At 43.7% G+C, this 27,443-nt stretch overlaps 1 protein-coding gene and 3 long non-coding RNA genes across 4 annotated transcripts; 1 reads left to right on the forward strand and 3 right to left on the reverse strand.

The window, feature by feature from the left end:
* Positions 1-407: 407 nt before the first annotated feature.
* On the reverse strand, positions 408-2,009 carry LOC105353787 (uncharacterized). Its single transcript, XM_011473480.3, has 4 exons — positions 1,728-2,009; positions 1,111-1,467; positions 909-1,036; positions 408-837 (listed from the first exon to the last, which is right to left on the reverse strand). Exons 1-4 carry the CDS (start codon positions 1,795-1,797, stop codon positions 697-699), a joined length of 696 nt encoding a protein of 231 aa, XP_011471782.1. The 5' UTR covers positions 1,798-2,009; the 3' UTR covers positions 408-696.
* A 14,384-nt stretch (positions 2,010-16,393) lies between these two features.
* LOC105353788 (uncharacterized) lies at positions 16,394-18,841 on the forward strand. Its single transcript, XR_908518.3, has 4 exons — positions 16,394-16,451; positions 16,901-16,980; positions 17,516-17,797; positions 17,880-18,841. It is a non-coding gene; the product is annotated as an uncharacterized LOC105353788 (long non-coding RNA).
* On the reverse strand, positions 16,766-17,520 carry LOC144987762 (uncharacterized). Its single transcript, XR_013651427.1, has 2 exons — positions 17,310-17,520; positions 16,766-17,059 (listed from the first exon to the last, which is right to left on the reverse strand). It is a non-coding gene; the product is annotated as an uncharacterized LOC144987762 (long non-coding RNA).
* Positions 18,842-22,758: 3,917 nt separating the features above from the next.
* Positions 22,759-23,434, reverse strand: LOC110014863 (uncharacterized). The gene is made up of 3 exons (XR_002289865.3): positions 23,321-23,434; positions 23,185-23,247; positions 22,759-22,842 (listed from the first exon to the last, which is right to left on the reverse strand). It is a non-coding gene; the product is annotated as an uncharacterized LOC110014863 (long non-coding RNA).
* Between the last annotated feature and the right edge of the window lie 4,009 nt (positions 23,435-27,443).

Raw genomic sequence — 27,443 nt, forward strand, 5'->3', positions numbered from 1 at the left:
GAATTCAGACACTGCCACGTATATTTTTAATTGAAGATGGCGGCTTCTTCATGAGGTCAAAGGTCAACAAAACGTTAGTTGTGGCCTGTGAGTGAAATTTTGACGAGCGCTGGAACAAAAAGTTTTTTCTTCCCATACTGGTTGAAAATCTGCTCTTTCAGTCAAAAAACAGTTGGAACTTGTTTTGAGGAGGACAGTTTTTTCAGTTGTCCCGCCTTGTTTTACTGTATTTTTTGGGTGCAAGGCTCTCTGTTTTTCTTCCCATAAAGCAAAAGTTTGATCCAATTCTAAACGGATTTTCCTGCTTTGAAAGCTTCATGCGAGCCGCTGAGCTTGTTTTTAATTTAATTGGGTCCAGTTGTTCTCCTTATGTCTAAAAGTGGTTGAAGAATCTGTGAGGAACCTGACGGTTTTTGCAGATTTAATGTTTTGAAACAGTTGCAGAAGAAAACTTCAAATATCTTTACAAATCAAAGCGGAGAAAGAAAAAAAAAAAACATCTTTTCACTTCAGAAGAAAAGTGGCTGTGCAGAACAGAAATAATGCTGGCTGTGCATCTTCGCTTTTCAAGTCAGGGCGAGCGGCGCTTCGGCGAGCGGCGCCTCGGCCAGGATGTGGTGGCTCACACTTTTTCTGTAGATACAACAAAATAGGAAGCAAAGCACAAAAAAAGTCAGGTTGAGCTGCTGGTGCAGATCACCTGTTAAAGTAAGCGGACTGTAAAGATGTGACTAAATAAGATTCGATCTGGGGGGGGTGTGAGTTGCAGCTGCATGATCTGTGTCTGTGGGGTCTCTCTAGCCTGGGGGGCGCCGTGGGTCTAAAGCTTCTTTTGATCTGCAGAAACAGAAACTCAACTTCAGCACTGACACAAAAAGCAGCCGGGACAACACCTGGATCAGCGTTACCTGTCCTCGTCTGCCCCTCCAGAAAGACACCGCAGAGAAGCACAGGATGAGGACGAAGGCCGTGATTCCCCCACAAACCAAGACCAGGTCCAGCGTCAGGATCTGGCATCGGGCCTCAGGCCTTTTCTCTGAGGCAGACATGGAAGAGACGTCAGAAAACATCGGATCAGAGCTCCACAGACACCGATGGATTCTGCTTCACCTCCGACGATGACGACGGTGCCGTTGCTTTTCAGATGTTTGACGCTGTGGACGTCCAGGTACGTCCATGTGCAGTAGTACAAGTCGGTGTCGTCCTCCTTCAGCTTAGACAGCTGCAGTGTTACCTCGTACTCCGAATCTGAACGCTCACGGGTCACACGGACCCTGTCTATGAAGTCTGTGTCAGGAGTTTGCTTGAGGATTCCACTTTTATCCAAGGACAGGTACACAATTTTTGTGCTGGCCTTGAAAGACCTGTAGAGGGTCAAGCCCAGCGTGTTTGGCAGGGATGTGGAGCAGGAGATCTCCAGGGACGAGTTGATCTCCACCCGCAGCGTGGATGCCGGGCGCTGAGAGGCTGTGAGGGACAGACTTTAACCTCAGCACAGATTTTGAAGGTCAAGATTTTACAGGAAATACTTTTTTTGATGAATAAAGTTAGTTTCTGCTCTGAAATCATTTTTTTCTCTGCTAAGCCTGCATTTCTGCATGCACCTTTTCTGTCAGTTTCTGCTCGCAAACAGCAGGAAGCCGAAGCAAACAGGAAAAGATGATGACACAGGCTTGAAGAGTCTTCTGTGCATCTTTAGGGCTTCTCCCTCAGGTAAGCTCACTCACCTGTCCAGCGCGCCCCCTCAGCGTTCACCCACAGAAGTCCGAACAGGCAGCTCCACCAGTGGGCCTTCATCCTGCAGCTGGGTCTGCAGCAGGCGAGCTGCAGGACACGGATGAGGCGCCCCGCCCGAGACCCGAGAGCTTCAAATGCGCTGCAGAAAGGAAGTGTGAGCGTCTCTTCATCAGCTGTGTGTGGGTGAGAGTGTTTCTCCTAAACTATCAAAGACGTCAAACAGTTTACTGCTCATGTGAGCAATGTTCCAACATTCAACCCTGCAAGACAGTCACAATCTCCAGAAAAACAAAACACTTTCAATGCTTGCAAAAACAAAAAATGCATTTTAAAGATTCAACAAATATTCATTTATGCATCTTTTGTGGGGAAAAAACAAAAAATGCTTCTAAGTTTGGACTTGAATCCGATTGTGATACAACTTTCTCTTTAAAAATGTCAGAGCTGCTGTTTGCTGGTTTCGTCTCATTGTCTCATTCTGCTCTGTGTTGTTTTCTTCTTCTAACTTGTTTCTGTATTATCACCTGGAAAACCTTTTTTTTGTGTACGTTTAACCTGATCTGTGTTTTAAAGTCACATTATAGTTTTCTGAAAGCATCTCTTTTCACATTTAAACATCTCTAGACTGTTTTTCTAGAAGAATTCACTCGTCCTGCTATGAAACTGAGCTCAGGTGTTGCAACCGCAGCACAAAGACGGTCAATAAAGACACGAGGAGCCATTATGAAGAGGAAGAACCTGACTTTCACATCTTATTGATGAGTTCGGACCGGAACCTGTGAGGCATCAGTGTTTAACCTCTGGAAGATGAGTCACAAACCCTCCTGAACCCGTGCTGAAGCTGGAAACGCCACAGAGAGCAAAACAACAGTCTATAGATTTCCTTTGACAGGAATCTGCATCAGATCTTAGTTTGATGCCGTCCCTCCTTCTTCGTCCATGTGATGCTGGAGGAAAGACTTCGCTGCTCGGCTGCAGAGCAGTGGCGCTGCTGAATGGACAAACACATACAGTTGCGTTTTCAAAACACATTTGAAATGTCTGTGCAGGAAGGAAAAAACTGAATCTGATAAGATTCTGTGACGGAGCGCAAACAGCAGAGCATCCTGGAAGTTCAGCTGTCTTCACTGACAAGAAGAGAGATAAGGACTTGAAGCCTCCAGTCTCATTCTGACCACACATCCTGCATCAGAACAATTTATGTTTTGGGATCTTTTTCTGTAAGAGAAACAAAAACATGCCAGTTCTAACATTTTCCACACCACAACAAGATGAGGAGGTTGTTGTGAATTGAAGTGAGAAGATGAAGGATTTCTTATCAGGATATGAGTCAGAGAACTTGCAGGACCAGCTACGTTTCTTCACTCTGCTGTTCATTTATCTTTGTTTCACACCGGGGACGAAACACGCATTCCTGAACATGCATGAAACCTACAGTGTTCACACTGAATAAACAGGGAGGGGCTTCTCCACTGTTTGCCAGCTCATGTTCGCCACCTACAGTTGGAAGAGAGAACATGCGTTCAATGGCCGCATTTTTGTACATAGAGTCCAAAAACAGTCGTATAAACTTACATATGGCGTGTGAATGCGAGAGTTTTGAATGTGGACGCTCAAAGCGTGCACATACGTGTGTTTGCTAAGACTTTTCATTGGAAGTGGTCGTTTACACGTAGCAGAGGCTGGAGTGGACGTAGCTCGACTGTGTGGCTCCATTTGCTGCAGTCTGTCGTCCACTTTCAGGATATTTACATAATGGATAATCAATCCTATCTGTGCTCGTCAATGTCTCTTCTTGTGGTTTCCCTTCTACCTGTTTGGCCTGTTCCCCCAAACTCCTGCTTGCTCAGTTTCTATTCTTTGACCGTCTACCAATAAATCAAAGCAGACATTCCTTCCTGTTTGACGTTTCCTGCAGGGCTGCGGTTTTCAGGTGGATTTGTTCCAAATCCTTGGCCTTATTGGACGAGCAAAAGAGATTTTCACTTAACTGAGGTGTCAGCAAGATGAGATGTCAACCAGGGTCAGAACTTTGGTTGAGGTCAGCTGAGGTCAGGACCTTGGTCGAGCTTCTTTCAGTGTTCAGATCAACGTTTGGTTCCAAAAGCAGTCAAGCAGTTCTGAGCCTGAAGGTTGAGCCTGAAGGGGAGACAGAGCCTTCTCCATTGCTGCTCCAACCCTATGGAACACTCTGCCCCAACATCTCAGAGACTGCACTGACCTCCCAGTTTTTAAAAAATCACTTAAAACTCATCTTTTTAAAATAGCTTTTAATCTTTAATCTGTCTTCTATGTTTTTATTAATATTTTATTGTATTAGCTCTGTTCTTATTAACTGTTTTTGCTCATGTGTTGTAAAGCGTCTTTGTGTGCCATTTAAAGCGCTATACATATAAAATTTATTATTATTATATTATTATAAGGTTCCCTTACTTTTTTCAACCCGGCTCTTTGTATTTAACTTGTTAAAATCAATAAACACATAAAAACACATCATAATTGTGCGATAGTAACATTAGCAGACAATGTTTTTCTATCACTTGGACTCAGATAAACATCAAAACACGTTTTCAGCTCAATTCATGCAGATATCCCAGTCATTCCAAAGCTTCGTACACTTAGTTATTGTAACTGTTCGGTCATGCAGCAGCTGGAGAACAACAGCAATGACAAAGCTCAGTAACATAAAAACTGCCTGTAAATTGTCCAAAAACTGTGGTGGCCTAAATTTATACTATTTTTAAAGTAAAGGGACTTTCTTCAAACTGTAAAATGTCCTGATGACAGAGCAGAAAACTTTGAGGAACAAAGCTCTGGTTTCTGTTTCAGGTTCTAACACAAAACACAAAAACATGCATGTTTTTTGTGTTTTGTGTATGCACTCAAACAATGTCTTTATTTTGTCATTGGACCAAGCTGGTTGAGTCTCAACACAATTTTAGGGTGCAAACAAGCAGCTACCAGCATAAATTTAACTTAGTTTTTTCTTTTAAAGGCAAAAAAATGAGCAGCTGACGCAGAAACTTTAATGCAAATAAACGTCCCTCCATCAGAGGTCAGTAGTGTTTGAGCTGACAGGCAAACACTGGCAGGGAGTTTAAAGAAAAGATGGGAAAAAACAAGCAGCAAAAGTCTAAATATTGCTGAGTGGAGCTACTAGAAATCTAAGAAACCTAAATCAGCGCTGCACTGTCTGACACCAGAAGCTGAGAAAGGTATTTGAACAAAATAGAAATCTTAATTATTATGAATATATAATCAAAATACCATTGTTAAAAGACACAGACACCCAAATCCTAAGACCAAACATAACTGGTCACCCAACCCTCCCACAGTTCCAGTGCGCACGACCCCAGGCTCACAGACGCCTGATGGCCGCTGGCCACGCCCACATCATACACCGGGAGCGGCTGATGTCCTTCCGTCCTAAGTTATAGGTGAAATTTCTGTTTCCAATTAGTCTGAGTCAGAGATGCAGCAGACAGGTGGTTCCCAACGTCCAGTTTGCTCCGTCACGTCCACAAGTGGAGACGGACAGACAGAAACTATGGCGCTACAGAAGAACACAGGGGCGCCAGAAACAGAAACAAAGAGCGACGCGTGTGCAGCCGACCAAAAGGTGTCACTCGAGCGGCATAAACACAGACGCCTGGCTCACATTAGGGCCAAAAAACAGTCTGAGGCTGCAATCAGCAAATCTATCACAGCGCTGGGGAGCGTTTGAGGCTACACTCTGCTAAAAACAACCAGTGTGCTGAGCAGCCTGAGGCCGGCTCAGCCAGTCCAACCTGGAAGCAGCAGGCTGACGCTGATGTTTCTACTACCAGAGGGAAGCCACCTCTATGGGCCCCCAGGTGAGCAGCTGGTGCGCACAGGGGGAACCAATTTACTCAGTGGCACTCCACCTGCCATGTATCAAATTATGTATCAAGAACTCAAACATTTCATTTTAATATACTGAACATCTACACAATCTTTGTAGGTTTAGTCAAAGGTTTGGCTGCAATGACACCCCTTTACCACTAGGGGATACTGCATCTCGTCTATTGACTGCATCTAAGAACTGGACTGAGTGACTCCTCCCCCTGGCTTTCAAAACAGGAAGTGGCTCCAACAAGCCAGAATCCCACAGACCTTTCTTCTGTGATCGCTTTATTTGGTTATTATTGAACACCAGTTTAAAAAAATGCAGAACTGTGTTGAATTCTTATAAATGTCTTTTTTTGTATTGTACTCTGCAAATGTTCAATAAAAAAAAGAAAGAATCCCATAGACTTCTATAGAGACATAAACAGCTATTGGTCAGATTAAACATTCTGACGTTGATGCATTTCTTTTAACATCTTCTTGATAATCCTCTTTCTTCCAACATATTTTTGTCTTCAGTTCAAGTTATTGCAGTTATAAACCGACCAATCAGATGCCTCCACAAAAGTAGGTGGAGCCTGATTCGACAGATTCCGTGCGACCCGCTTTCAAGTGGTAAGTGTGTGGCCCCCCCAACAAGCTCACTCCAGATCGGAGAGAGTGGTTACTGTAGAAACGTAGGACTTGGATCAATCACTGCTTACTGATGACGTGTAGCTCCAACAAGAGTCGGCGGTTCGATCCCCCCCTCCCCGCCTCCAGTGTGGCTCCACTCCTGTGTGAATGTGCATGACTGTCCCGGTTCTCGGGGTGGGGTGGGCGTGAACTGGCTGCCACGCCTCTGTCAGTCTGCCCCAGTATTATTATTGGATTTACTGACGGCTGACGACATATTTCTTAAGAATATCTGCACATTTTTCACTGAACGGACCGGACTCGACACAAAGTTCTCTTGCTTAAAGAAAGTTTGTTAAAAGAAACAGGAAGCAGTTTTGGAAAAACTGTTTTTGATTTTTTTCCCCATTTTTGGACATGATGTGGTTCATAAAAACTAATGAAATGTCACACAGCATGACTGCTTCTGCTTGTCCTGCAGAATTTGGAAGGAAAAAAAGGACATGAATTCATGACCTTGTGAGCATTTTGGTTAACATATGACCGAAAGTGAGCCCACAACAAAGAAGCGGTCCTGTGAAAGAGGAAATGTTCCCATTTTCCTACAAAGATGATTTGAATTGTAACCAGAGTTCCAAGTCAGAGTGACATCGAAACATCACAGCAGTGTGTGATGATGATGAAGATGATGAGGCACAGATTTTTAATACGTTGCAAGAATCAGGAAAGTGATTTTTTTAATCCACTTCTCAAAATGCAACAAAGGTGATGCAGCTGTCAGTAAGACATGTGTAAAGATGCTGGAATTCACCCATTTGGGTTTGGATCCTGCACCGTCAGGTTTTTTGACTGTTGTATTATTTTTGGTCGTCTTACCTCCATCAGACTTGTTTCACAAAAACTTGTGCCTTTTTATATGTTTCCAGGTAACTTCCTCTCTGTCTGTGAGCTCGATGAATGTCTAAAGAATAGAAAATGTTTGATTTTTTCTATGCTTGAACTGCAAATATTCTGGTTCTGATATCTGGTGAGGAGCTGAAACCTGAGAAGCAGAATCACATGTAGACATGACATCATCCTCAGAAACTGAGAAGAAGAGATGAGAAGAGGAAATAAAAGTGTCTGAGGTTTGGTTTTGTTAGCGTGTTTTTTTCTCATCTGCATGACCTCAGTTGGTCCTGAGAGCTGTGAATAATCTGTTTCTGACATTATCTGAATCAGCTGTTTGTGTGTTTGAATCAGCTATTTGTAAGGAAACAATGTTCAATTTAAACAAACTGACTGAAAACATTTTCATTTAAATCCATCTGGACGGCATGAAAATTTCAGGAAATGAAAGTAAAATGATCTTTTTCTGACAACGTCTGCAGTCAAATTGTTCAAATGGGTGATCTGTCAAAAGACTAAGGATAGTTTGGTGGGTTTCTGCAGGATGAAGCTACTTACAGACCCCATGGGGGGCGTCCCGTACGGGTCCTGCTGGTTTTTGAGTTGTCCGTGTCAGTGGAGAGTTGTAGAGAGGAGTGGCTGCATCTTAAGGGGAGTGCAGGTGTGTATGATGCTGCTCTGTAGTGCGCGTTGAGCGTCCACTGAATCTTCCAATGAAAATCTATTTAAATGCACTGAAATGCGCGTTTCAGGCTTTATCGTTCAAAACTCTCATGTTCACGCATCGCTACACACATTTTTAAGTCCATTTTCAGTCTCTACATACAAAACAGCCATTGAACACATGTTGAAAGTTAAACCAGGCTGAACTTTGACCAATCAGGGACTTGGTAGTGACGTATGACTGGTGTCCTTTTGCATTCCTGGAAGTGTCAACTGTTTGAAAATTGATCATGGAGTAGAAATGAATAACTGCAGTCTGTGCCCGGCTGGAATCCAATGACACAAAGTCTTTCATTTATCGGAACAGAGCTGTAAGGAAAAGGCCTGGAGAAAGATTCACCAGATTTGCTCCACTTTGACATTTGGTGTCAAGCCTCCTCCTTCTGTAGGTACATGCTGGTATCAGGTAGCAACAGTCCAGTGTGAACACCACATGCTACAAGAACCTCCTTGAACCTGTGTCAAATGGCTGATGTGTGCAGTACAGTTGGTAAATTAATTCTTTTAGGTTTTACTGACAGCATTGCATAACATCGCCTGAAGGTCAAAGTGAGGATTTCTGGTGTTTCTGTGAACGCTGCTGCACAGCACATGAAGCCAGGCTGTTTTCATAAGTGTGTCTTCTGTGCTGCTCAGACCCCGTTTTACTACAAATATCACGATTCCGGAGAGGTGTGGCTTAGCTGTGAGGGAAATTCTGCTTTTATATTAATAGTCAAAGCATTCAGTGGTAGATCCTGCTTTGTCACTAAGCCTGTTGGGCAGTTGATGGAATCTCGTCTTTTTGATTGACAGATGCAATCAGAGATTGTGCTTTTCCCACAAAGCCTCTTTAGACAAAACATTTTAGCAGCAAACAGCTGTTTTCACTCGTGCATGGGATGGCTGATCTGATACAATAACCACCAGTTTACAGCCAGATCAAAGCCATATCATAACACTCCCTCCGCCGGTCTGTTCCATCCCCAAAAGAGGTGTTAGATTCCACTTTAATGCAAATAAACATTTCCATTGTTGCCATATTGGTCCATAAAGTAAACCTCTGAGTGATAACATAGCATGCTTGATTCATGCGTTACCATCAATTCTAATTATTACAGACCCTTCCTTGAGACGGTTCCATCCATCATGGAGTCTCTGTCACACGTATGACCCATTGACTGTATCTGACGACTGGACTGAGTGGGACATCATCCATAAAAAATGGTTTGATTCCGGTTCCAACCAAATGAAGTCCATTCAGCTTTTTGCGAGACAAAAGCCGGCATGTTGGAGCCAAACGTCGTCAGGTACTTTTTGTTTGGTATGCCAGGGGGGAGGGGTTCCTCAGTCCAGTTCTCACATACAGTCAATGGTTCCTATAATGTCTCATTTATGTGGACATGTGATTCACTTGCAGATTCCACCAAACAGCAGACATTTAGCTAATTTCATGTTTACGTTGGTCTGGAGGGATTTTTGCTTCTATACCAAATGTGAATAACCTTTTAAATAACAGAACCCCATAAACAGTGTTTCTTAAATACATTGTGGCTAATCAGCAAAGTGCAGGCAAGGCGCTGCTCGTGCTTGTGAAACATGTTGGTCATGTAGGGTGATGTACAAACAAGTCATCCACTTTCTCAATCAGTAAGAAAGAAAAAATATGTTTGTCAGATTCTAATATCTGATGGCACGCACACTAACAATTTCATAGGGAAAACCGGTCCACAGTGGAAAATGGGGCATGCTTGGGCTTGTTGTTCCTGAAATATCTGTGTGAGCTGCCATCAGTGAGAAAATGTATTTATTTTTTTATTTTATTGTACTGTATTTATCCCACAATGGAAAATTTGTTCTCCGCATTTGACTCATGCCCTGGGGGAGGGGTGAGCTGCAGCCGAATCGTGCTCGGGAGGCAGTAGCGTTAAGGGTCTTGCCCAAGGGCCCTCACTGGGTGATATGTGGGTGGATGGGACTGTGAAGCACTTAGGACTATATAAGTTTGCTGTATAAGTATTTAAAAGTATTTACGTGTGCTATATTTGTGTGTAGGTATTTATTATTTAGGTAACAGCGTCATCTGCATATCATTTTACATTCTACTTGCATGAAAACTGACCTAAGTGTGGATGGTGTGACCCACAGGAAATACACAAAAAAATGTTCTACGAATGGACCCTAAAAAGAAGCCAACAAAGTCTCAGAATCAGCAGAACTTCTGTCTAAAGCTTTAGTCCCAACTGCCCTTACGGGTGGAAACAGGCTGTGGGCGAAAAATGGTCAAACCTGTATGGGGCACGCAGGTGACCCGCATGAAATACCAAGGTCTTAGAGCGCTCTGTGAGCCTGTAGAGACAAAATGTTATTGTAAATGTTTCCACATGCGTGCTGCAGGCGACAGTGGACACTAAAGCAACACATAAGGGTAAGTAAGAGGGAGGTAGGTGAGACCCAGGCATGTCGTATGGATCCCAAATCCTGCAGACTGTGCAGGGACCCCATTAGTTATGTTCATGTGATCCATGTGCGCTACCTGCTGCAGCCTGAGTGTTAGAAATAAGGAAATTAGACAATCATTGTGTAGTTTGTGTGGACGTCCTATGGCCGCTTACGTAGTGGTGTGCGGTCGGTAAGGAGCCAGTATCAGGGCTGCTTCCTGTGAAGTCATTTCCGGGTGAGCGTTTTCCAGTGTTTGTCGTGTTTGACTGCTGCTCTCTTGTTTGGCATTAGCCTGACTACTATTGCTTACTCTAAGGGTTATCTGGGTTAATATTCACATCTAGTACCTTTTATTAGCGAATTCACCACTGTTAAACCGCTTGCTGTTCACTTTCTCATTTTGCTAAATAGACCACTTCTCTTTACCTAAACACCGCTAGCCTTAGCTTAGAACCTAGCATGGCCACCACTCCTTCCGCCTTTCCCCCTCTCTCCTGCCCCATGTGCCATATGTTTAGTGAGGATCCTGCCTCCTTTAGTGAAGATAGCGGTAGGTGTGTTAAGTGTAGTCTTGTGTTAGACTTGGAGGCTAGGCTGGAGCAGTTAGAAGCGCGGCTCCGCACAGTGGAAGCTAAGCCGGCTAGCCAGGTCGTTACTCGTAGCGCGGGCCGCGCTACCAGGGCTAACTTAGTTAGCACCCCAGCGCCTTCCCAACAGCCGGGAAACACACAGGGGTTTGCACCGGTTGGGAGGAAACATAGTGCTAAACGCAAAGACTTAGAGCACCCGAGACTCCACGTTAATAATAGGTTCTCCCCCCTCAGCGACACACCCGCAGAACACTCAACTCTGGTTATAGGCTCTTCTGAAGTTAGAAACGTGGAGCTCCCAGCGGCTACAGTCAGGTGTTATCCGGGGGCCAGAGTTGGTGACATCGAGGGGAACCTTAGGATGTTAGCTCAGAGTAAGTCCAGGTTCCGTCGAGTCGTGATTCACGCAGGCGGTAATGATGCCCGACGGAGACAGTCAGAGGTGGTTAAGTTAAACGTAACTTCGGTGTGTAAACTGGCTAAGACGATGTCCGACACTGTAATTTTCTCTGGTCCCCTGCCGAACTTAGTCAGTGATGAAATGTACAGCCGCTTTTCATCATTTAACCGCTGGCTTTCTAGATGGTGCCCAGAAAACGGCGTTGGTTTTGTGGATAACTGGAGCGCGTTTTGGGGGAAGCCCGGTCTCATGCGGAGAGACGGCGTCCATCCCACCCGGGACGGTGCCGCTCTTCTTTCTAGAAACATTTCTGCTAGCCTTAGTCTGTTAACCTGACAATCCAGAGACGAGACCCGGGCGCAGAGCAGCAGTGTAAAACGCTCCTCTGAGCCTCCCTTAGGGTTAGTGCCGGTGCAAAACCCATGCAGGGAAAGTTAAGCAGGTCCTAGCTTTAGCTTATGTGCTGAAAGACAAATGAAAGGAGCGCGTCATAGAAACCTTAAAGTGACAGACAGCAGTTCTCACAAGCAGAATTATGATGTAATTAAATACGGTTTATTAAACATTAGATCCATTTCCTCCAAGTCCCTCTTAGTCAACGAGTTAATTACTGATAAAAACCTTAGTCTTTTAGCCTTAACAGAAACTTGGCTCCATCAGGATGACTATGTTAGATTGAATGAAGCAACCCCCCCCCCACACACACACACTTATGCTAACTATCAGAAATCCAGGATTTCAGGGAAAGGAGGTGGTTTGGCAGTAATATCACAGTCTAGCTTACTTCTCAGCCCTAAAGTTAAAAATGCTTATAATTCATTTGAAAGCATCATATTGTCTTTAAGTCCCCCAAACAGGAAAACTCGAAAACCTGTTTTACTCATAATTATTTATCGCCTCCCCGGCCCATATTCAGAATTTTTAACTGAGTTTTCCGACTTCCTATCGACTATTGTCTTAGATTCTGATCAAACTATAATATTAGGGGATTTTAATATTCATGTTGATGACCCCAGTGACTGTCTAGGAAAGGATTTTGCAGCTTTATTAGATGATGTTGGTTTCACCCAAAGTGTGAATGAACCCACTCACTGTCATAAGCACACCCTGGACCTTGTTCTAACCCATGGGATAGAGATCAGCCAGCTGAGTGTCCTTCCTCTTAACCCCATCATTTCTGATCACTTTCTGATTACCTTCCAGTTTACACTGGAACATCCTTCTGCCCCAGTGAATAAGAAACAACTTAGAAGAACCTTAACTGACCGTTCTGTGTCTGAGTTTAAACACACAGTTCAGCCAGTACTTAGTGATATTCTGAGAAAATACTCTGAGACCAGCTCCCATATTATCAGTCCTAGTATAAATGACCACTTTGTTAATGATGCCTCACAAGCCCTCAGGAGTACACTCGATGTTGTTGCCCCCTTGAAACCTAAGTTCGTCAGACAAAACCGAGTAGCACCGTGGTTTAACGCTGAAACTCGTTCTCTTAAACAAGAAACCCGTAAGTTGGAAAGAGAATGGCGCCGCTCCGGTTCAGAGCAGTCTCTGGATATCTGGAAACATAGCCTATTAAATTATAAAAAAGCTCTGCGTAGAGCTAGAAGCCAGTACTATTCAACCTTAATATCAGAGAATGGAAACAATCCAAGATTTCTTTTTAGCACTATTGCTAAATTAACTCGCAGTCAGAGCTCAGTAGAACCACATGTTCCTGTTTCTCTCAGCTCTGATGATTTTCTTACATTTTTCGATAGTAAAATATCAAATATTAGACATAAGTTAAATCAAGTTATTCCTACTATCAGCCCAGAGCAGGCTGAAGCGGTGGAAGTGGAGGCATCCTTAGAAACCTCTGTAACATTGGACTGCTTCACTGCTGTGGATCAAGCGGAAATAACATCAGTTATTACGTCCTCCAAATCCTCAACGTGTCTGTTAGACCCAATTCCCACTAGACTTTTTAAAGAAACTTTTCCCCTAATTAATGATCCCATATTAACAATGATAAATGCCTCTCTGGAAACGGGTTACGTGCCACAGTCTTTTAAATATGCAGTTGTTAAACCTCTTCTGAAAAAACCCAGTTTGGATCCTAGCATGTTGGCCAACTATTGACCAATATCAAACCTCCCCTTTATTTCTAAAATCGTAGAAAGAGGTGTAGTTAAGCAGCTTTAGCGCCACCTACAGGACAACAGCCACTTTGAAGACTTTCAGTCGGGGTTTAGACCCCACCACAGTAAGGAAACTGCACTAGTTAGAGTCTCTAATGACTTGTTATTTGGCCTCAGAAAAGGGACTACTTTCTATTCTGGTCCTGTTGGACCTCAGTGCAGCCTTTGACACTATCGACCACGGTATTTTACTCCATAGATTAGAGCAGGACATAGGGATCAGAGGATCTGCTCTCCAGTGGTTTAAATCCTATCTGTCCGATAGGTATCAGTTCGTTAATGTAAATGGCCATTCCTCTCAGTGCACTCGAGTCAACTATGGAGTCCCACAGGGCTCAGTCTTGGGACTGATCCTGTTTACGCTTTATATGCTACCCCTAGGAAACATAATCAGGAAACACAGCATTAATTTTCATTGTTATGCCGACGATACGCAGTTGTATTTATCCATGAAGCCTGACCAGAATGACCAGATAGAGAAACTGAACGCCTGCATCAGTGACATCAAGACCTGGATGACAATTAATTACCTCCTCTTGAACCCAGAAAAAACTGAGGTCATTATACTTGGTCCTAAAAACCTCAGAGATGCTCTGTCTGCTCAGATAGTCTCCCTGGATGGCATAAGTATAGCCCCCAATTCCACAGTTAGAAACCTTGGGGTTTTATTTGACCAGGATTTATCATTTAAGGCTCACATATCTCAGGCATGTAGAACTGCCTTTTTTCACCTGCGGAATATTGCTAAGATCAGAAATATACTTTCTAAGAGTGATGCTGAAAAACTCATCCATGCATTTGTTACGTCGAGGCTGGATTACTGTAACTCCTTGTTAGCAGCGTGTCCTAAGAGTTCCTTAAGAAGTCTCCAGCTTGTTCAGAACGCAGCAGCTAGATTGTAGCAGGAACTAGCAGAAGAGATCACATCACTCCTGTGTTAGTTTCACTTCACTGGATCCCAGTGGATTCTAAAATCAAGTTCAAGATCCTCCTGTTAACCTATAAGGCCTTACATGGAATGGCCCCGTCCTATATTAAGGACCTCATAGTCCCTTACCATCCAATGAGAACACTTCGCTCGCAAAACGCAGGACTGCTTGTTGTTCCTAGAATTAGTAAAAGTACGGTTGGAGGTAGAGCGTTTAGCCACCAAGCCCCTGTTTTATGGAATAAACTCCCAGCTCATGTAAGAGAGGTCGACTCAGTTTCTACATTCAAAGCTAGACTGAAAACATTCCTCTTTGGACAGGCTTATTGTCAGACTAGTTAGTATTTAGAGATTATTTAACTTAATGTTAATTTGTTTAAATTAAACTTAATAACTATTTCTTTTAAAAGGCTGCTAGAAGTTGAAGCTGGGGTAACTATGGTGCTCTGGGGTTCTGTCCTCTTTCCTCATCTACTTCTACCCTTCCTCTCCTCTATTCTTGATCATTATTCATCATTTAGTTCTCCATGCCTCTGTTTGGTACAGTGCGATTCATGTATTGTCCCTCTTTTCCTCTCCCCTCCTGGGGAGTGGGAGTGCTTCCAGACTCCAGTTGGCTCATCCGTGCTCCAGTTCCTGACCGAGTACCTCAGCTCTGCTCCTACACCTGGCTGTGGTTCCTGTCTCCGGCTCGACTCTCGCCCCCGACTGTCCCCCCAACCACGGCTGGATGAAGCTGGTCTGCTGGACTTTTATATATGTAGTTGTAGGGTTAGATAAGTTAATTCTTCTCTAAGAGTTCTGGTAAATTGCCTGTCCGTCCTGGGGGAGGATCCCTCCTTCATGTGGAAACCCCTGAGGTTTCTTCGTTTTTTCCAGAATCCGGTTTTTTAGGAGTTTTTCCTTACCGCAAAGGGGGGTCTAAGGGCAGGGATGCCAGTATAGCTTAGTCAGTTTGTTAGTTCATTTTAGTATTTTCCTATTGAACTCTTTGTATTCATGATCCTTTTGAGTTCATGTTTTACTTCGAAGTCCATCGAGACGACTGTTGTTGTGATTTTGGGCTATACAAATAAAATTGAATTGAATTGAATTGAATTACTCACACCTTACTCACGACTAGAATGTGGTGTAAGGACGCTGTACGACACGTCATTAGTGTGTGTGAAACTTTCAATATCCTTACGAATACTCAAAGGGACTGCAAGACACCCCTTAAGATGTGGCTGCTGCTCTCTATGACCCGGACAACCCAAAAACCCACCCGTACCGGTAAACCCTCCGCCCCTACCTGGGTGCTAGAGGATTAACAATGAATCCGAACTGTGGAAAGTACCTCATAGACACTTCCTGCTTGCCAGCGTGAAGTTTATGGTATCAAAGTCTGCTCTCAGATCCAGCAGCAATAGAAATCCAGTCGTAGTTTGACTGGATTTTTCTCCAAAAACAGTTAATCTTTGACTGTTTTTGGGGATTTCGAAAAAACAGTGAGTCCTCTTGTACAGTTAGCTGAAAAGTTCATCTTAGTTTTTGTTTTTTTCTGATCTTGGAAATCATCCAAAGACGTTAAAGTTGCACAATGCTGTTGAGCTGCAAATACTTTCCATAGACCGCCAAAGTAAAAGCAGACTGCAGAGGTTTCCATTTTTCATTTAATCCCTGATGAAGGTTACAAGACTATCTGTTGATCAGAGTTTAGTAATGGTTAAAAATTGTTTTCTTTTTGTCTTAAGAGGCTTTTTCATTGTTTGTTCATAATTTAAAGCTTCCGGGAATCTTTTATGTGACCTGATTAACTGTTTAATGATTAAAAGTTCTGCATTCTATTATTGTAAAACATGAACTTTCTACTTCAATTCAAGTCCACTTCAATCAAGGAAAAATTCAACCTTATTCAGGGGGTGAACAAATGCCGGCTTTTGTCGGTGCCCTTGTTCCTGCAGACCAGCTTTTCCCACAGGTTTCTAAAAACTTTCACTTTCTCTGCAAATGGAAGTTTGATCATCAGACTCCACCCCCTTTTTTTACTCATATCAGCACATCCTGCTGTTGTATTTCTGATAATCATTTCCCGACCTCCTCAGACACAACTTCTCCATCAAGTGAGTAACTTTGCAAAAAGATGTTCTTTAATTTTCAATTTGACTCAAAGTTTTTATTTATATTCAAAACTAGCTCTGAATAGTTATTGAACTAGAACCTTTATGGAGTCTTTTTTCCAAAAATTATAAAGGAATAAGTTTGAAAGGAATGTTTGTTTCAAGATTTTGAACATTTTTGGCTTTTCTTTAGACTGTATTTGTTGCAGAAGCGTAAACCTGCAGGTGTTTTTCACAGCTTCACTGGTTTGACAGCCTGCTGTGACACGTCTACTAATCATAATTGCAACATTTGACTACGCTTAAAAAGAGAAAAATGTTTTTAACTCTGTTTTTTATTCTCTCATTTGTTTAATGACAGTTTGATACAAAACGAGATGAGATTTTTGTGAAACCAGGCAGAGACACAAACCTGCAAACACTAAAAATTTCTTTTTTTGTTTGAATTCCAGCTGAACCTTCAGGATGTCCTTCTTCTTCAGACATTTGACGCTGATGTTTGTGCTTCTGCGTGGACTCTCAGCAGATGATGGTGTGTTCAGTCAATAATCAATCAATGTATACTTTATTGTCCCCTGTGGGAAATTTGTCCTGGGCCGAGGAGCCCAAAGCTACAAGATAAAGAAAAACAACAGAATAAACATGCACAATAAGACAACACCCACAAAAATAACAACCAGAGACAGTTGCTCTAAACCATTTACAGTTTGTTCAGCAGTGTTATGGCTGATGGAACAAACAAGTTCTTATATGTGTTGGTTGCTCTGCAGAATTCCAAACTCACCTCTAAGATGTGAAATAAATGACCACATTTAAGAAAATACTCTAAGTAAGTCTGACAAATATTTTCCCCTTCTCTACCTCTGTGCCGGTCCCAGGCCCGGTTGCTTTGTGAAGGTTGCGTCAGGAAGGGCATCCAGCGTAAAACATTGCCAAGTTTACCATGCGACTTGTTCGCTGTGGCGACCCCTGATGGGAGAAGCCGAGAGAGAAAGAAGAAGTGTGACAATTATTTAGCAAAAAAAACACGAAGTGACCACATCTTTTCTTTCTATTTTATCACACAGGTGTGTCACTAAACTGTACCCGAACAGTGGAAGTTACATATGAAGAGGATCTGACTCTTAGTTGTGACATTGAATGGAAACAAGCTGATTGCCAGTATGAAAACATTTCAGTTAAGTGGATCCACACAACAGAAAACCTCTGTGAGAAGAACAAATGTGAAAAAAACAAAACCTCTGCCTCACTACAAATGTTTAATGTCATCGAGGAGAAGAACATCAGCGTTAGCATTAGAGCTAATTGCGGCACGGATTCTGTCAGTATCAGCCTGAAGATCAAACCTGGTGAGTTGATTTCAATTTAATTTAGTGTGAGTTACAATCCTCATGTAAGATCATTTCAGTAAAACTTTTTGTTTTTTGGTAGAATTTGGAGTTGAGCCGTCAATCAGAGCCCCCGAAAAAAACCATCAAACAACTGCATCAACTACCGTGCGATCAGTGAGGGAAAAAGTGATTCCCATCTCACTCGCTGCTGTCTCTGCAGTCATTATTGCAGTGGTTGGATTTGGTTTGTATCGAAATAAATCAAAGCAACATCAGAGAGTCCTGGAAATGGAACCGGTCTGACAGTTTCCTGACAGCTGAAAGAAAAAAAAGAGATGAAGGAGCCCCGATGCACGAGTGGGGCTCAAGGCATCATACAGACATGTTGGACAAATCCCGGCAGGTCAGGTTGGGTTGTCCCCAAAGTCAGGACAGATTCCTGCAGAACACGAGGAGAAGATGCTGAAGAAACGGCATCTGCTGGAAGTTTTATTTTTTATGGTTCCAGGATTCTTTCTACACAGACAAAAAGAGCAAAGCTTTATTTATGGATTCAAGAAGAAAAGTGTTTCAGTAAACTTTTTGTTTTTATTTTTATATATTTTGTGACTCATTTGTATAAATTCAGTTTTTGAAATGTCAAATGATAAAAGCACGCTGTGATCATATCATTTAGGGGTTTCTTTCATTCTGATTATGATAAGGTTGGTTCTGTTTTGTGTAGTACATTCGTGTTTTTGTGACGCCCCTTTAAATTAATCCATCTGTAGATTTTATTCTCAAAAGTTTTTATAGTGAATTTTGTATTTGCAGGCCAAGCTTTGTGGCGACATTAAGTGGGTTTCACTGCCCTCTAGTGGTGAATCTCAGTAGCTGCAGGGACTTTTTAAAATAGTTAAAATGAGCAAATCTATTTGAAAACGTTGATTTGATACCTCAAATCTTATAAACAAAAAAATCGTATTATGTTTTGTTGATGTTATATCTTTTTATGTACATCATGTAAGGTTTTCTGTATATCAGCCGCTGGTTTTCTAATAAAAACATGTCAGGCCAAGAAAAGATTGGTGGATAACATGAATCCAGCCTACATAATCCTACATAATCCTTCTTCTCAACCCAGACAAAGATCCCACAAGTCCTTCAAGCTATCGCCCCATTTCTTTAATCAATGCAGATGTAAAAATGATTTGCAAAGCACTAGCACAGAGAATAGAAAAAAATCTATCCTCACATAATTCATCCTTGATTAAACTGGATTAATCGAAGTTAGTCACTCCAGTGACAATGTCCGCAGACTTGTTAACATAGTAAACTTTGCCACTATTATAAACCAGGAAATGACCATACTCTCATTGGATGCTGAAAAAGCATTTGACAGAGTAAACTGGAAGTTCCTCATTGCTGCCCTCCAAAAGTTTGTTTAACATATAGCCCAATGCAGATGCTTATTGGGATCTTTGAGATATTTGAGTTTAGGCTAGTGTCAGATGATCTATGGTTCGTCTCAGGGAGGGAGGTGAAGGCCCAAACAACACACAAAGACAAAGATAATGGCCATGGTGCAGAAAGTGAAATTTTATATACTTAACCCCAAAAGACATTTACGATATATACACAAGATGTTCACAATAAATCTAGCCACAGGGGAATCTAGCCACAGGGGTTGCAAGCCAGTAACTTCTGTGCCGGTCCCAAGCCCGGATAAATAGAGAGGGTTGCGTCAGGAAGGGCATCCGGCGTAAAAATTGCCAAAATAACCATGCGAATCATCCACAACACTTTAGACATACCGGATCGGTCGAGGCCCGGGTTAACAACGACCGCCACCGATGCTGTTAACCTACAGGGTGTCGGTGGAAATTTGACTACTGTTGGTGGAAGAAAGAGGGGAGGCAGAAGGGTCCGTGACCAGAGAGAGAAGGGAAAAGGCAGGAACATAGGTTTGAGAATAGGGACTCTTAACGTTGGCACAATGACAGGGAAAGGCAGAGAGCTGGCAGACATGATGGAGAGAAGGAAGGTAGATGTACTGTGTGTGCAGGAGACAAGGTGGAAGGGCAGCAAGGCACGTAGTATTGGAGGAGGATACAAACTGTTCTATCATGGTGCTGATAGGAAGAGAAACGGGGTAGGTGTGATTCTGAAGGGGGAGTTCGTAAACAGTGTTCTAGAGGTGAAAAGAGTCTCAGACAGGATGATGAGCCTAAAGTTAGAAATTGAAGGGGTGATGGTGAATGTAGTCAGTGGGTATGCGCCACAGGTTGGCTGTGAGTTAGAAGTGAAGGAGAGATTCTGGAGTGAGTTGGATGAGGTCATAGAGAGTTTTCCCAGAGGAGAGAGAGTTGTTATTGGAGCAGACTTTAATGGGCATGTTGGTGAGGGCAACAGAGGTGATGAGGAGGTGATGGGCAGGTTTGGTGTGAAGGAAAGGAATCTGGAGGGACAGATGGTGGTGGACTTTGCGAAGAGGATGGAAATGGCTGTAGTCAACACTTACTTCCAGAAGAGAGAGGAACATAGAGTGACATACAGAAGTGGAGGTAGGAGTACTCAGGTGGACTACATCCTATGTAGACGAGGTCATTTGAGAGAGGTTAATGACTGCAAAGTGGTGGTAGGAGAGAGTGTAGCCAGACAGCACCGCATGGTGGTGTGTAAGATGACTCTGGAGGTCAGGAAGAAGAAGAGAGGGAAAACAGAAAAGAAGACCAAGTGGTGGAAGCTACAGAATGAAGAAACTTGTGAGGAATTTAGGCAGAAGTTGAGGCAGGTCCTGGGTGGTCAGGATGAGCTTCCAGAGGACTGGGAAACTACAGCAGAGATTATCAGGGAAACAGGTAGGAAGGTGCTAGGTGTGTCATCTGGAAAGAGGAAAGACGGTAAAGAGACTTGGTGGTGGAATGAGGAAGTACAGGAATGCGTCCAGAGGAAGAGGTTGGCTAAAAGGAAGTGGGATTTAGAAAGGACTGAGGAAGGTAGACAGGAGTACAAGGAAGCGCAGCGTAGAGTGAAGAGAGAGGTGGCAAAGGCCAAACAGAAAGCTTACGATGAGCTTTATGACAGGTTAGACACAAAGGAAGGAGAGAAAGACTTGTACAGGCTAGCCAGACAGAGAGACAGAGATGGGAAGGACGTGCAACAGATAAGGGTGATTAAGGACAGAGATGGAAAGGTGCTAACAACCCAAGAGAGTGTACAGAAAAGATGGAAGGAGTATTTTGAGGAGCTGATGAACGAGGAAAATGACAGGGAAAGAAGGGAGGAAGATGTGGTTGTTGTGGAGCAGGAAGTAGCAGAGATTGGAAAGGATGAGGTTAGGAAGGCTCTGAAAAGGATGAAGAGCGGAAAGGCTGTTGGTCCTGATGACGTACCTGTGGAGGTATGGAAGTGCCTAGGAGAGACAGCAGTGGAATTTCTAACAAGGTTGTTCAATAGGATTTTAGAGAGTGAGAAGATGCCTGAGGAATGGAGGAGAAGCGTTCTGGTCCCGATCTTTAAGAACAAGGGTGACACGCAGAACTGCAGCAACTATAGAGGAATAAAGTTGATGAGCCACACAATGAAGCTGTGGGAAAGAGTAGTGGAAGCCAGGCTTAGGAAGAAGGTGGAGATTTGTGAGCAGCAGTATGGTTTCATGCCCCGTAAGAGCACCACTGATGCCATTTTTGCTTTGAGAATGTTGATGGAAAAGTACAGAGAAGGTCAGAAGGAGCTGCATTGTGTGTTCGTAGATTTAGAGAAGGCGTATGACAGGGTGCCGAGGGAGGAGCTGTGGTACTGTATGAGGTCGTCTGGAGTGGCAGAGAAGTATGTCAGAGTAGTTCAGGACATGTATGAGAGAAGTATGACGGTGGTGAGATGTGCTGTAGGTCAGACAGAGGAGTTCAAGGTGGAGGTGGGACTACACCAAGGATCAGCTTTGAGTCCTTTTTTGTTTGCTATGCTGATGGACAGGCTGACAGACGAGGTAAGACAGGAATCTCCCTGGACAATGATGTTTGCGGATGACATTGTAATTTGCAGTGAGAGTAGAGAGCAGGTGGAGGAACAGCTAGAGAGGTGGAGGTTTGCTCTGGAAAGAAGAGGTATGAAGGTCAGTCGTAGTAAGACAGAATACATGTGTCTGAACGAGAGGGATCAAGGTAGAAGCGTTAGGTTACAGGGGGCTGAGGTGAAGAAGGTGCAGGAGTTTAAGTACTTGGGGTCAACAGTTCAGTGTGATGGGGATTGTGGAAAAGAGGTGAAGAGGCGAGTGCAGGCAGGTTGGAGCGGTTGGAGGAAAGTGTCAGGAGTGTTGTGTGACAGAAGAGTGCCAGCAAGACTCAAAGGAAAGGTGTACAAGACAGTGGTGAGACCAGCTCTGCTCTATGGGTTAGAGACGGTAGCAGTGAGACAGAGACAAGAGGCTGAGATGGAGGTAGCGGAGATGAAGATGTTGAGGTTCTCCTTAGGAGTGACCAGGTTAGACAGGATAAGGAACGAGTACATCAGAGGGACGGCTCATGTTGCCTGTGTTAGCGACAAAGTCAGAGAAGCCAGACTGAGATGGTTTGGACATGTTCAGAGGAGGGATAGTGGATATATTGGTAGAAGGATGTTGGAGATGGAGCTGCCTGGCAGGAGGGCAAGAGGACGGCCAAAGAGGAGATACATGGATGTCTTAACAGAGGACATGAAGTTGGCTAACGTTAGGGTAGAAGATGTTCATGATAGAGTGAGGTGGAAAAGGATGATTCGCTGTGGCGACCCCTGATGGGAAAAGCCGAAAGAGAAAGAAGAAGACACAAGATGTTCACAATGGTTTAAAAATAAACAGTTCATGAGTTCCAAGACAGCTAATCGCTGTAATTCCAGAATTTAGTCCAGGTTTTATTGTCCAAAAAAAAAAAAAAAGAATCAGAACAGATTCACTGTGCCTTTGGTGAAGGCAAGGTGAGGTGTTACGTGGGGAGAGGACAGGGCTACTGGGCCTCTTACCACACAGGTTCTAGGCGATTCAAGGCAGCTCACCATCAAAAGAATGGACTCACATATAAATGGAGATGGAAATGGAACCTGGCCTGTATGGGACAGGACCAACATAAACATTTTTCAAGTTCACATGAATAAATTCAAACATTCAATTGTCCGGTTTCAATAATTCAAGTACATGTACAATTTAAATAGACAATTCAGCAGAGTACTCTTAAGTTCGAAAATGATCAAATAAATACTGCACCATAACATTAAATGCAATCCATTTGTCATCAGGATAATGTTTAAACACTTCGATACAAAATGCAGAGTTTACAAAATAAATCTTGGCATAAATAAATAGAAAACAACCTGAGTTTAGGTCTGTTAGCTCAGATGCTAGGGCTAGCATGCTAGCTCCGAAGAATGTAAACAAGGCCTGAACTTACCAGGTCCCTCTTAGATTGAACAAATCCCGGTAACACGATATCTGGACACACAGATAGACGTCCCTAGAAGTTGAAGCCATATCAGTCTTGATAATAGAAAGTCGAAATACAGTTAGGAATGGCATGAATAGCGTACCTGTAGCAGTAGCTCCAACTAGCTTCCCAAGGCAGTCTGTACTGCGCCATTTTTAAAGAGACACGTTGGTCACGTGGGATTTACTGGAACCGCGCAAGTCTCGCGATAAGACGGATACCGCTAAGCAGCCGGACAAGAGGACAGAGGAAGATAATCACCCGGGTTACACCCTCCCCCCGTAGTTCATGCACGTCCCATTGCATGGGATCTCAGGATTTGGCCCTGCTGAGGCTGCAACATGACTGAGAGCCTCTGTGTACACGCTTGACAGGCTGTGAAACAAATTTTGCACCACCGAAACAAGTGGATTGCCCAAAGCAGTGTACGCTAGATGGCTTGGTGGCTGACGTTGACGAGCGGAACGACGGGGCGCCAGATCAGTCTCTGCCTCAACGGAGACACTAGGATCTTTAGGCAAATCAACAGGACTCAGGAATGGCTCAGACTGGACAGTCAGGGGATCTGCACCCTTTGGTACCTTGGACAGCACTTCCTCAGGTGGATCACCAACAGGTATGTCCTCTTCCCCAGGCACATCCGCAGAAACTCCCTCTGCCCCAGACATAGACGGAATGGAAACAGGCTCATCCAGTACGTGTTCTTCTGGGTTTGGAATGTGAAACAGTGGACCGGGATCTGTAAGCACAGTGTCAGTAGGAGCCGATAGCGTGACAGGGTCCTCAGTGGCGATGATCAAAGGCTGTGGTTCAAGGTCTCCTCCTTCAACTGTGAACTTGGCTGGTAACCAGATGGGACTTTCTGGCAATAAGCAAGCATCCTCCTCCTCCAGTACATTAACTGAGTCAGAGTACTCACGAGTCAGATTCCGAGTTCTCAGCCGCTGGACAGGTGCTGCAGCAGGAACGTCGTCGGGACAGGCTGGCAGGAACCCACAGTGAAGCAAGAGGTCCCGATGCAAGGTGCGGCTTGGTCTATCATGGTTTTCAGGTTGCACGGTGTAAACAGGCAACTCATCAGCACGCTTGATGACCTTGTAGACACCTTGCTGCCACTTGTCCTGTAGCTTGTGCTTTCCCCGCAGGCAGACATTGCGAACAAGGACACGATCTCCAATGTCCAGGCTTGATGGAATTATCCTTTTGTCAAAGCGGACTTTGTTCTTTGCTGCAGACTTGAGGGCGTGTGTGGAGGCAAGTTTGTAGCTCTCTTCAAGACGTGAACGAAAATTCTTAACATAGTCAGAATGAGAGATGGATCTTGGTTCCCGGACTGGTAGACCAAAGGCTAGGTCAACAGTGAGACGAGGGCAACAACCAAAAAACAGTTCATATGGCGTAAACCCTGTGACCTCGTTTTTCGTGCAGTTGTATGCATGAACCAAGGGCTTAACATGTTGTTTCCACTGTGACTTATGTTTGCTCTCCAGGGTTCCGAGCACCCCCAGCAGTGTGCGACTGGATTTCTGCGTGGATGGTACGGGGTAGTCCTGCTTTTCTTGATGCCGGCAACCTCACACAGCTCTTTGATGAGTTTGGACTCGAAGTCTGGGCCCTGGTCTGAGTGGATGCGCTCCGGAATACCATAATGCACCATGAACTCATTCCAGAGGCACTTGGCAACAGTCCCGGCTTTCTGGTTGGCAGTAGGAATGGCAACTGCAAATTTTGTAAAATGGTCTGTAAGAACCAAAATGTCCTTTGTGTTGCTACTGTCCGGTTCAAGTGTGAGAAAATCCATACACAGGAGTTCAAGTGGACGACTTGTCCTTATGTTGACGAGCGGAGTAGCCTTCTCCACCAGTGTCTTCCTTCTCACACATCTGCCACATCTTTTGATAGTATTCTCCATGTCAACTGCCACCTTCGGCCAGAAGAATCGCTGGCGGATCAGATCCAGCGTCCTCTCAATGCCCATGTGCCCCATGTCGTGGTGTAAGTTCTTTAAGACATTGGGACGCAGGTCAGGTGACAGAATTAGCTGCAGAAGAACTTTATCACCATCCTGTCTCCTCCGATACAGAACCCCATCCACCAGCTCTAGCCTGTTCCACTCTCGCAGCAGCAGGGGAATCTCTGGCAGTTCATCACGAGCTGGGTTTGGGGTTGGGTTTGGAGAATCATTCATTTATTGGATTAAAATATTATATCACAACCCAAATGCATCAGTCAGAACTAACAAACAGACTTCTGACAGGTTTTTCCTTGCAAGAGGAACCAGACAGGGTTGCCCACTCTCTCCCTCTCTTTTTGATATATTTATTGAGCCTCTAGCCACAGCAATAAGACAGAATGAGAGCGTTTAAAGAATTAAAACCAAACACAGTCATCATAAAATTAGTCTCTATGCAGATGACATATTACTGTTTTTAAGTAAATTAAATTCTGTAAATGAAATATCAATAATTATCAATGATTTCTCCTCCATCTCAGACTACTCAATTAATTTGAATAAATCAGTTTTATTATCACTGAACAGTAATGCAGAGCAAAGACTCTCAATACCAGTCAAATCAGACAATATCAAATATCTAGGTATTTATTTCTCCCCCAAACTATCATAACTGGTGCAGTGGAACTCACTTCATTGGCTCCCAGTTGATTCTAGAATCAAGTTCAAGATCCTCCTGTTAACCTATAAGGCCTTACATGGAATGGCCCCATCCTATATCAAAGACCTCATAGTGCCTTACCAACCAAACAGAACACTCCACTCGCAAAACGCAGGACTGCTTGTGGTTCCTAGAATTAGTAAAAGTACGGTTGGAGGTAGAGCTTATAGCCACCAAGCCCCAGTCTTATGGAATAAACTCCCAGCTCATGTAAGAGAGGCCAACAGAGTTTCTACATTCAAAGTTAGACTGAAAACATTCCTCTTTGGACAGGATTATTGCCAGACAAGTAATCAGATAATATTTAACTTACTGTTAACAGGTGGAGCGGGGTGATTCTAGATTCGAGTTGGCTCGTCCGTGCACCCGCATTCTGCTGTTGTCTTCACCCCTGGCTCATCTTTTTAGTTTAGTTTAGTTTAGTTTAGTCTGTTTAGTTAGCTCAGATTAGAATTATCGTATAAAATTCTACGTATTAATCATGCTCATGATTTTATGTTTCCTTTACAAATACCTGTATGAAGCCCATTGAGACGACTGTTGTTGTGATTTTGGGATATAGAAACATCTTGGAGATCTGGGCCCAGTGCTGGGAGAAGGTTGTTTCACCAACCGGGGGCCAGTCTACCAGCTGTCCCTGACTTACCCTCTTCCTCATATAATCATTTATCAGGGTGATGGTGGGGCGGTACCTGGGAGGAGGAGCCACTTGGCAATGGTCTCCTTTCCATGGTTGCCGTATGGAAACGGCCTCTCCCCTCTCGATTTTAACCCTTGTGCTATCCTAGGTACTTTAATATTGGGAGTTGGGTCATCTAGACCCACTAGACAGTGCTCTTAACCTTTTTTCTTCAATGATTTGTGATCTTCACTGGTGTCCATGGATTACATGAAATCTTTCCACCTTTATCCACCTTTGTCATGGTAGGGAGAACACGTAAATGTTAGGGTGGGGTCATCTAAGATGACACAAGGGTGAATTGCACTTTGGACCCTTGGTCGGGGGGGTGGGTGCTTGGACATCACTGCCAGCAAGCAGTAGATGTCCTCTCAGTGCCCTACCCGCCAATTTTAACTGCACCCTTTAGTGCCCACACCCTTTACTCCACAACGATGCACACTCCAACATACACACCTATGTGTCTGTGTCCCTGTGGTGTCGGTTCTGGTCCTTGCCCTTGAGCGCTGGGCCTCGCCAAAAATTCCAACTGTGGGCGAGCCTGGTCAGGCCATGTTTATAACACTCCTTATGGACCTCCACTTCTTGGGTGACCAGCCAAACTGGTCGTCTTACCTCCATCAGACTTGTTTTACAAAAACTTGTGCCTTTTTATATGTTTCCAGGTAACTTCCTCACTTTCTGTGAGCTTGATGAATGTCTGAAGAATAGAAAATGTTTGATGTTTTCCATACTTGACCTGCAAATATTCTGGTTCTGATATCTATTGAGGAGCTGAAACCTGAGAAGCAGAATCATCTGTAGACATGACATCATCCTCAGAAACTGAGAAGAAGAGATGAGAAGAGGAAATAAAAGTGTCTGAGGTTTGGTTT

The sequence above is a fragment of the Oryzias latipes genome, chromosome 19 (genome assembly GCF_053564925.1).
Source record: "Oryzias latipes strain Hd-rR chromosome 19, Olatipes_Hd-rR_3.1".
Taxonomy (NCBI): Eukaryota; Metazoa; Chordata; class Actinopteri; order Beloniformes; family Adrianichthyidae; genus Oryzias; species Oryzias latipes.

Bases quoted from the DNA above. Each gene is read 5' to 3' on its own strand.
- LOC105353787 (XM_011473480.3), bottom strand. From the start codon at position 1,797: ATGAAGGCCCACTGGTGGAGCTGCCTGTTCGGACTTCTGTGGGTGAAC. The intron at 1,468-1,727 runs GTGAGTGAGCTT...TGTCCCTCACAG, and splicing joins TGAGGGGGCGCGCTGGACAG to CCTCTCAGCGCCCGGCATCC. The intron at 1,037-1,110 runs GTGAAGCAGAAT...TGTCTGCCTCAG, and splicing joins CACCGTCGTCATCGTCGGAG to AGAAAAGGCCTGAGGCCCGA.